The sequence below is a fragment of the Typopeltis vanoorti genome, chromosome 12 (genome assembly GCF_054136105.1).
Source record: "Typopeltis vanoorti isolate ZY-2024b chromosome 12, IOZ_Tvanoo_1.0, whole genome shotgun sequence".
NCBI lineage: Eukaryota > Metazoa > Arthropoda > Arachnida > Uropygi > Thelyphonidae > Typopeltis > Typopeltis vanoorti.
In genome coordinates this window covers 38,235,403-38,246,434 of record NC_143560.1, presented here as the reverse complement: position 1 = coordinate 38,246,434, position 11,032 = coordinate 38,235,403, and the positions used below count along the sequence as shown (strand labels likewise).

At 34.8% G+C, this 11,032-nt stretch overlaps 1 protein-coding gene across 1 annotated transcript in view; it reads right to left on the bottom strand.

The window, feature by feature from the left end:
• Positions 1–510: 510 nt before the first annotated feature.
• LOC150100709 (transforming growth factor-beta receptor-associated protein 1-like) overlaps positions 511–11,032 on the bottom strand; it is a 407,043-nt gene continuing 396,521 nt past the window's right edge. Inside the window, exons 21-22 of the mRNA XM_090401548.1 lie at positions 8,824–9,014; positions 511–688 (exon numbers count right to left, since the gene is read on the bottom strand). Coding sequence (XP_090257674.1) covers positions 544–688; positions 8,824–9,014 — 336 coding nt within the window. The 3' untranslated portion in view covers positions 511–543. The remainder of the gene's footprint in view (positions 689–8,823; positions 9,015–11,032) is intronic.

The window sequence follows — 11,032 nt, the reverse complement described above, 5'->3', positions numbered from 1 at the left end:
TATATTTCCATGTTCATTTATTTGTTCTTCATTCTCAGCATCTTTCAAAAGTTATAAGGTTATACTCTTTCAGCTCAATCAAGCCAGAGACCAAACAGTATGTTATCCATTCCTTCAAAAAAACACATATTCAAGTATGTCTATTTTAGTATTCTTTTAATATATCAAAATTTAATTATTTAGAATTTAATCTTAGCCTTAGAAATATAGGGACAGCTCCATTATCATAAAACCTTTGTTATATTTGTTCTCTATTCCGAGTTTTTTAAGTTGTTCATGCAGCTCCTAAAATAGGAGCTGCATGAACAACTTAAAAAACTCTAAACATTAACTCCAACTGTATCTCAATATTGTATCACTAATTTTTATTTTACATCAGTTCACCCCCCCCCTGCCACAGGAAAAGTTGAAAATCTATAAAATGTCAGTGCTGAGTGTATGGAGAAAAATTGATGAAACGATATTTTCATTTTATTTTTTAATAGTTACATTCTGTTTTATTATATTTATTTATTTATTTATTTTTGAATTTATCAATATATATCACCTGATAAAAAGTTTATGATTAAATTTATTTCCAGCACCACTGCTAGTAATGTGTTTGGCACACTGAGGATGAGCAATAGCACCACTAGGATATCTGACAAATGCACACTCAAGAAATGGGTATTTGCATACTGTACAAATTCTAAAGAAAAATGAAAAATTAGATGTCAGTTAAAAAAAAAAGCCTTATTTTTTTAATTCTTTGTATCACAGAAGTAGGGAAAATGGATACTACTGCATGCTTATTTTATCTAGTCCATGAATAAAATAATAATAATTATTATTATATAAAATGATATAAAAGAAGAGAAAACAAGGTACATAAATTAGAACTTCATATATGACATTGTATTTATTATATATATATTTTCTGAATCTGAAAACATACCCCAACTCAACATCACCAGAGTTAAAGATCGGTACTATCAACATAAGAAGCCTGAATGGCAAAGAAATGGAGCTAGCTGAGGAATTAGATATGTACTAGATCGACATAATAGGAGTGACTGAAACAAAAAAGACAAAAACTGGTGAGATCTTTCTGAGCAATAAATACAAAATGTTATATTCAGGCAATGATAATCAAGGAAAAGAAGGAGTAGCCATAGTATTCAACACAAAATACGAGGCTAATCTTCTTGAATGGCAGGCAGTCACAAGTAGAGTAATGTGGGAATTATTTGTGCCTATGGTCCCACAGAAGGTTCTATTAAGGTAGAAGTGGAGGAATTTTTTGATGCTTTAGAAAAAGCAACTGACACAATGAAAAAGGAAATGTTGGTCCTTGTTGGGGATCTAAATAGCAGAGTAGAAAATGACTGTGAGACATACAAAAATATTTTGGGAAAATTTGGAGAAAAGAGCAAAGCTAATAATAATGGCAAATACCTGTTGGATTTCTGCTCAGGACATGGACTGGTTATTACTAATACCATGTTCCAACATAAAAATGTGCACAAATTCACATGGAGAGTAGAGGTAAGGAATAAGAAAAGTCTCATTGACTATGTCATTGTTCATAGTGATGTTTTTTCCCTGGTGCAGGACACCAGAGTGTACAGAGGATTTGAAATTGGAAGTGATCACTATTTAGTCTTGAGCAGGATAAAATTGAATTTCATATTGAAAAGAATAACATGTAAGAAAGTTTTAAAGCGAATAAAAGTTGAGCAGCTCTCAGGTGTGAACTGTAGACACAAAGATTATTGAAGAAGAACCAAACCTTGGAGATTCGGTGGCAAGCCTTGAAGAAAACCCTGATTGATTCAGCTAGAGAGGCATGTGGTGAAGTTGTCTGCAAGGATAGAAAAATTAGAACTCCATGGTGGACACAGAAAGTTAAAGAGGCACTGAAGGAAAATAAGAAAGCATATCAAAAGTTCCTGGCAAACAAGTCAGCTTGTGCTCTTAGAGAATACAGAGATGTAAGAAAGCTAAACAGTGTGTAAAACTAGCTAAACCAAAGTCATGGGAGGACTTTGACAAGAACATAGAAAATAAATATCAAGAAGGTGGCAAAATATTCTGGAAGTTGTTGAAGAAGCTTAGGAATGGAGGTAAAAGGAGTTAGAGATGATAAAGGTGACATGAAATCGGAAGAAAAAGATATCCTTGAAGTATGGAGTAATTACTTTGAAAAATTGCTAAATGAAACAAGCAGTGATGACAGAACAGTGGTAAAAAACACTGATTAGCATGCAGTCAGGAATACATATCCATACTTGAAGTAGAAAAAGCCATCAAAGGCTTAAAATGTGGAAAGGCAGCAGGAGTAGATGATATTCGACCAGAAATGCTGAAGTATGCTGGTATAAAAGTCTTACAGTGGCTGCACTGCACCGTTCAGAATGCCTGGACAGAGGGACGAATTCCTGATGATTGGAGTAGAGCTCTCATAGTACCCATATATAAAAAAGGAAATAAAACTCAATGTGAGAATTACAGAGGTATTTCCCTACTGAGTGTTCCTGGTAAGATATATGCAAGTATACTTGAGAAATGGTTGAGAAGAATTGTGGAAGAAAAGCTTGGTGAAGAACAACCTGGATTCGGGTCAAACCATGGGAATATAATAAAGATCCGTATTTAAGTTTTGTCGATTTGGAAAACGCATATGACAAGGTTTCAAGAGAGAAGCTATTCAATATGCTACAGTTATATGGTGTCAATGAGGCATTATATCAAGCAATACTTGGTCTTTATTTGAGTTGTAAGTCAGCAGTTAGAATTGAAGGAAGCACAGGAAGATGGTTTAATGTTAAATCTGGTTTGAGACAAGGATGTACATTATCCCCTCTGTTATTCATTATCTATATGGATCACATTATGAAGGAAAGTGGTATTAAACATGATATCAAAATTGGAGATGTTAATGTCAGCTCTTTGCTTTATGCAGACGATGTTATACTTCTAAATAAATCCGCTACAAGTGTGCAAGATTCACTGACTAAATTGAATAACTGTTGTAATAGATATGGTATGACAGTCAGCAATACAAAGACAAAGACAATGAAAATGGGCAGAATCATTAAAAATGTCAACTGTGTTGTGAATGGAGAACCTGTGGAACAAGTAAAACATTTCAGCTACTTCGGCACGATTTTTAGTGAAGATGGTAAATTAAATATAGAAACAGACAACAGAATCAACAAAGCTGGTATGGTAGGAAGTCAATTGAATAAATTCATATGGAGTAAGAGAGAAATTAGTCGGAACACTAAATTAGCTGTATACAAGACAGTGTTCAAATCAGTTTTAACTTATGGATCTGAGAGCTGGGTCTCAGAAGTAAAGCACTTGACCAAAGACTAGAGACCGCAGATATGAGAGTCCTGGGAAAGATTAGAGGTGTGAACAGATGGCATCAATGGCAATATCATATTAAAAATGAGGATATTAAGAAAGAACTTGACATTGTCTGCATCCAGGAATGCATTAGCAGAGCTAATCTCAGGTGGTATGGTCACTTAAACAGAATGGGCAAGAAAAGATTGGCAAAATAAGTGTTCTCTGCCAGGTTGGCAGGAAAACGACCCAAAGGAAGACCAAGATATAGGTGGATTGATATGGTACAAAGTGCCTTAGATGATAGAAATATAAGATCTGATAATGTTGGAGTCTTGACAAGTAACAGACTGATTTTGATGAAAATTGTAGATAGGAAGTTTGCAATGAGGTAAATTTTTCATGTAGTACTATCATATCCTGTACACCCATTGAGGGTACATGGCAGGAATTTGATGATGATGATGATATTTTCTGAATATTATGATATGACATGAAAATGTAAATTTAATTGTTAGTTATCCCAAAAGAAAATGCTTTCCAAAATTAAACAAGTCAAATGCACAAACAAGAAAAATCACAAGTTTTGGAATCTAAAAAAAAAAGTATAGTGTAGCATCCAGTATATCTGTGTGCATCATTCTTCTATGCCATTTTTTTTAAAGATGAAGCACAGAATAAGATAGATGGATGTTACTAATTGACAGAAAACAAAAGGGTTTCATCATAATGCCAAGAAAGCGGAAACTTTTGCCAACAGTTTAGAAAAACAATGCAGCCTAAACTACATGAATGCAGACCCAGATTTCATCTGGAGAATTCATGCCAGCATGCACATATTCTAAATGATGTTCAGCTAATGTCACCCACTGAAATATGAGAAACAGCAAAGAAACTAAAGAACAAGAAAGCACCAGGCCCAAATGGGATTTGCAATAAGGTCATCAAACAATTATTCCATAAAGCCATTATGCACCTTGTAGGCCATCATTAATGCAATGCTAAGATTTCATTACTTTCTGCCATGCTGGAAAGAAAAGCAGTTCCCTTAGAACTACAACCCAGTCAACCTGTTCTCCTGCATAGGAAATATTGCTGAATGAGCAATAACAAAAAGACTGCAAAAAATCACAAGGGAGAAAAACCTCATACCTGATGAGCAGTTTGGCTTCCACAAGAATCACTCCACTATACAACAAATCATTAGAGCCATGAACAGATCAGTTAGAGATTAATTAGAAACAGCACACTGGTGCTGTCTTTTTTGACATTGCAAAGGCATTTGACAAAGTCTGGCATAGAGGCTACTCTATAAACTAATCAATGTCACACTACCATTAGGCTTGACCAGCCTTATTGGTTCCTATCTTGAAGATCAGAAGTTTCATGACACTACAGGGAATCAGATCATCAGAATATTGGATTACAGGAGTTCCTCAGGGCTCCCTACTGTCACCTTTACTCTTTACCATTTATATGGTCAGCATCCTCCACATGACCACCACACCAGTGACTCTATATGCAAATGACATTGCAATACTGGCTCAATCTCTAAGGCCAAGACTGGTAACCAAAAAAAAAAAAAAACTACAAACCACTATCTCAGAATTAGAGCAACAGTTCAGAAGATGGCACATCAATGTCAATGCAGATAAAAGTGTTGCTGTCCTCTTTACAAGGAAACAGGCAGAACCCAAAAGCGAGGTCATCATGTTTAACACACCATCACCTAGCAAGTCACCGAATACTTTGGGATACAACTGAACAAAGGACTCTGATTTGCATCCAATGTGAATCACATCTGCTCCAAAGCAAAAGGATAACTTTACCTGTTATTGAACCGATGCAGTTGGCTAGGCACAGAAAACAAGATGCTCCTATACAAAACGATTATCAGATTTATACTGACATATGGATCACCAAGCTGGAGATACATGACAGACTTGAATGTCAAAAAAATACAAATCATACAAAACAATATGTATATGAAAATATGACCTGCATTACTTCAACCTTAGTATAACCTCTAGGTCTGGCTCCCACCGAAAAAACCTCAATAAAGGTCGAAACCAGTCTGGGTAGTGACCCTTTCCATAATGCTATGCATTATGGGAAGGCAATTGGTCAGCAGTAGATGGCATTAGTGTAGTTGCAGTCAGTTGGTGGAGACAGAGCTGTAGAGTAGGTGCCCTCCCTCGATGAGTCTTTGGACTCCCTGGAGGTGTCAAATAATAATAATTATACATGTCAGCAAGGAGATGTGCTTTGCATTATGGGATATCAAGGCAAGTGATGGGAAGTCTTAGCTTCCTTATACGAGTTGCCCTAATTCTGAAAATACTTCAGACACCAACTTTGTTTGCTTATACTTGGATAAAGGATTAAACCAAGTATATAATCTTTTGGTATCTTTAATTTATATAAAACAAGTGCATTCACATAGTATAAAATGCTGCATGGTTTATGAGGAATGCACAGCATCATTGAGAATCCAATATCCTAGATATTGCAGCCTTCCTATGTGAAAAAGCCATGAATTTTTTTTGAGAATGCAGCCATACACACTCTAACCCATTAATCTGCCAAGCAGTAGACTATGACAAATACACTATAACAAAGACACAAACACCCCAAAACTGTATTGTACTGTAAGTATGAAATACACAGCCAATCAGCTCACAAGTGAACCAAGTGCTCACTAAACAAACCCTAATTTACATTTTTTTCCCCCACTTTCAGAAAGCAATAAATGGATAAAGAACGAAAGGCTGAGTCCATCATTCCAAAAGCATTATTCAACATAGGTAAATACCCCCCCCCCCCACCTTTTGGGTGTGGCTCCCACTGATAAGGCCTCAATAAAGGTAAAAAAAAAAAACAGACTGGGTAGTGGCACTTCCCAATATGCATGGCATGACATTATACACACCCGAAAGATGTGTGTTTTGCATCATGAAATACTATAGCAATTAATGAAGTCATTTGCCTCTATATGCAAGTCGTGAAGATGCTTGACGTGCAAACTTTTGTACTTGGATGAAGAATTAAACAAGAATATAATTTTATATAATTTCTTGGCATCTTTAATTTAAACACTAGAAGCCTGTGTATTTGTTTGTCTGAAACAAGAATGGATATTTAATATTCTTATTTTAAATAGTACTACTACTTTGTCAACTGAAGTCTTTCGGCTCTTTTGTCAATGCTTTCCAGTATCTAGATGAAGATACTGGAACTTTCTTCAAGATGAAGAAACTTCTTTCTAAAGTTTCATCTTGAAATCCAGGATCAAATCTGATACAGTAGTTCAGATATGCTTCAATCAAGGCTCTATTAAAATAGAACCACCACATCGTTATCTCTACTGGTTAGTATTCTTCTCACCATTGTAGTGTGTGTGTGTGTGTGTGTGTCATGAGTCTCATATTGTACTCCTTAATGATATCTGTGCGAGTGAGACAAGACAGCACTGAGAAAGAATTAAATATTATTTTTTATTCTTCCTCTTGTGTTGTTTCACTCTATTAAGCTTCTAACATGAGAAACTCCAATCTTCTATTAGAACACAAAAGTTTTTAAAACCTTACACCAATGATGGCAAATCAAAAATTGTTTGCATGTCATTAAATATGAAATGGCATTAAATAATGAATTTATTTTCAGGACACAATATTTAAAAAATAAAATTGTTACATAATATAGTATATGTGTTTTTATAAGATTACACAAAACAATAAAAATAAAATTTTGACTTTTTTGGATGATGTGATAAACATTGAATTTAGACATAGAAATATAAATTATTTAATGTTTACTTTTTGTTGTTCAATTTCTGAAGCTAATTTTGTCAATATTTGATTTGTGCTGTCGATTTTAAAACAATATTTAATTGCTTTAAACAACAGTAATTTCTTCTTTCAAAAGTTAAATAACTAACTCATACTTGAAAATAAAGTATCACATCAATATGTTGAAAAGAAGATTATAGCAGGTAAATTTGAATTTGCATACTCTTACCCTTTCTAATGACTCAAAGAATTTTTCTTTGAGTCATTCTGTTGTATTCTACTTGAATACAACAGATGACCAAATTCCCATTTTGATATTTGCACTTTCTTTAAAACTGTTTCCCATTCTAAAAGTATGCGTTCATAAATGCAATGAATATGCTGCCCCCCCCCCCTTCCTTTTCTTAATCTATATTACTCGAATAAATTATTTAATACATTAATGTATACTATCTAGTTTGATCTTCTTTGTTTTAATAAAACCAGTTATGTTAACACGACTCTACTGCTAGTCTCACTTCTTTTTTTGTTGATGCTTCATTCATTTGATTGGTCCTAATTGCAGAATACATTCACTACTTGCTCTTGTTTCCTTATGAAACAGTGAATGTACATGCTTGTTTAACAAGGGATGGCATGATTTTTCATCATTCTACTGGCACAGAATACTAGCCAAGGTCCACTTGTCAGCCCACAAAAACAATCTTTTTTATTCATTATTTGAATGAATGCCTATGAAGAGGAGGAGAAATGGATTCTGGGCAAGAATTCCCAGCTGGTTCTTTGTTTCTTATAAGCTGTGTGTGTGTGTGTGTGTGTGTGTGTGTGTGTGTGTGTGTGTGTGTGTGTGTGTGTGTGTGTGTGTGTTGGGTGTCCTATCCAAGCTGGCCTGATTGGTCAAGTGGTTAGCATACTCTCTCCATTGTGTACTTACATACATCTTACATTGTGTACTGCTATAACTTTTGATATGATGGAGTATGCCCTTTGCTGTCCTTGCGCCATTAAAAACCATAAATCATCATCTTCCCATCCAGTTATCTAGCTTTGAATCATTATGAACAAAATAGCAATGATTCATAAGAAGGCAAACTATAAAAGTCAATATTAATGCCAAATGGAGGTACTGCATAACTACACTGGCAGTACCTTTCTTTGACAATGTCTGCCTGTATTATAGCATTGGCAACTGAACTTGAATGGGGGTAACAATATTTCTCTTGACTCTGGAATAAATATAGGGTGTTTCAAAAAGAATGTCCCGATTTGAAAATTGTATATCTCTGCAACCATGAACCACAAATGAATGCGACTTGTACCATGTGAACGACCTTGGCCAGAGTTTGATATATAATTATTATATATTAAATTATATAATAAATATAATTATTTGAAATCGGGTCATTCTTTTTGAAACACCCTGTATATTCCAAGATTTATTGGAATATAGCCAGTATCAGCAACCAGTAGTATCTGCACACCAGTAAGCATAATCAACTGACCTGGTTGGCCAAGTTGATAGCTTCTTCACATTCCATTTATAGTAACTTACTTTATGTCAAAAAATCTAGTCTACAACGTTTAATCCCCATCCACACTATACCAACAACTAGCCACTAATACACTACATAAATACATATAATACACTCAATCCATTTATCACACAATCAAATTTTATCTAAAGATACTTTTTTTAAAAAATTACCTGTCCTCAGTCACAGCTGTTGGTGAACTTTCCAAATGAATTTTTGTAAATTTGACCTGTAAGTTCTCACCACGTGCCAAGGCACTTTGAATTCGTGTAGTGTAACGAGTATGAAGAGTATTATGCAAGGCTTTTTTAAGAAATTGCTCCAATACAGTGACAGACCAATGTGGGGGAATTAATTGAAGCACCTATAGGAAAAAATTATTGCTATTATTATCTGTTCCAACAACACAAAACACTGCAGACAAACTAAACGAGGCAGTGGTATACTTACCAAACATAAACTAGAAGTAACAGAAATAAACTATAAATTAGAATTTGCAGAAAACATATGCATTGAAATTAAAAACATCAAACAAGAAAAACTCCTTGATATTAAATGCAATATACAGACCAACTTAAGCGCTACAAAATTTCTAGATGAGGTTATGTTATCAGCATATAACATAACCTCATCCATACAGTCGTATACACGAGAAGAGATAGTCAGAAATACAACCACCTCATCCTGTATTGCCATATAAATATATCGACCCCTCCAAACAGCTACACAGCAGCCGTCGTAATGTGCAAACTGGCAGACCATTATTTCACAGCATTACAGTTACACATACAACCAGAACCCATAAAACTCACTGAGACTACAAAACAGTATAATACCAACCTAAACGAAACAATAGTAAACGAAATCAGAAAAACAGACTGGATGCAGATAGCATCTTTAGACTCTGCTGATGCTGTATATAATAATCTTAAACTTGCATTTAATAAAATATATAACAAAGCATTAACAAAAATAAAAATATGCTCCCAAACTAAACAGAATCCATGGATAACAGACATCATATTAATAGATATACAAAGAAAAGATGCCCTATGGAAACAACAAGTCACCAAACAATATCATTTTACAAGCTGAATACAAAAGAAAACGGAATCTCTTAACAACACAGATTAGAATGGCAAAAAGAAACTATTACAGAAACAAATTAATAACAGCTCAGAATGACATATAGGAAACCTGGCACCTGATTAATGAAATGCTGGACAATACACACAGAACCACTGCCTCAGAAACAATAAAACACAGCTTTGCTTGTGACCCCAAATCCCTCAAACAGTTGGCAAACAACTTTAATCAGGCACTTCGTGAACTCGGTCCAAAAACTACAAAGAAACATTCTCCACTAGCAACCCAGTCAATGTGGTTCCACACAGTAACAAAAGAAGAACTATTACATGCAATTCAACAAATTAACCCTAACAAAGGACCAGGAATAGATGGAATCAGACCAAAAGACTTCAAGAAACACTTAACCAACTTATGTCCAGTTATACTAAAACTGTTAAATAAAATCTTTGAAATGGGACACATACCTGAAACACTAAAGACTGCATTAATCACACCCATACATAAACATGGGAAAAAGAAACATAAGTAATTACAGACCCATCACCACATTGTCTGTAACCAAATCATGAAGCGCATCATGCATAGCAAACTCTCCACATACGTTGAAAAATTTCAAATCATACCCACAACACAATATGGTTTTCAAAAAAATAAAAAAACAGCAACACTTCTGGAAGATTTCACAGATCTAATAAACGCTGCATTGGATACAAACAGAATAGCATTAGTTATTTTCATTGACCTAAGAAAAGTGTTTGATACACTAACACACAAAACCTTGTTAACGAAACTAACACATATATCGGAATTGGAGGTCGCCTACTCCAGTGGTTTAAAGCATACATGAAAAACAGGAAGCACATCAGATGTATAGGATCAGCATACAGCAAAGAGGTACCGGTAACCTGTGGAGTACCACAAGGAACTGTCCTGTCTCCCATTCTATTTAACATATACACACACACGACATAAGCCATCTTCCCCTAAAAAGTAAAATCTTCCAGTATGCAGACAACACGGCCATAGTATCCATTCACAACAACGCAAATATCGCTCACACAAATATACAACATGACATCAATCAAATCACTAACTGGCTAACTGAAAATGTCATATACATAAACCCTGGAAAAACAAAGCTAATGATATTCAAAACCCCCAAAACCCTACCCATAGAAACCAAATATCTCACGTGACATCCATCTTCCTATACACAAAGCACTGTAAAACCACAATCATCACACAGGTGAAAACAACACACTATCTCGGACATCACTTCAATGCTGATCAAAG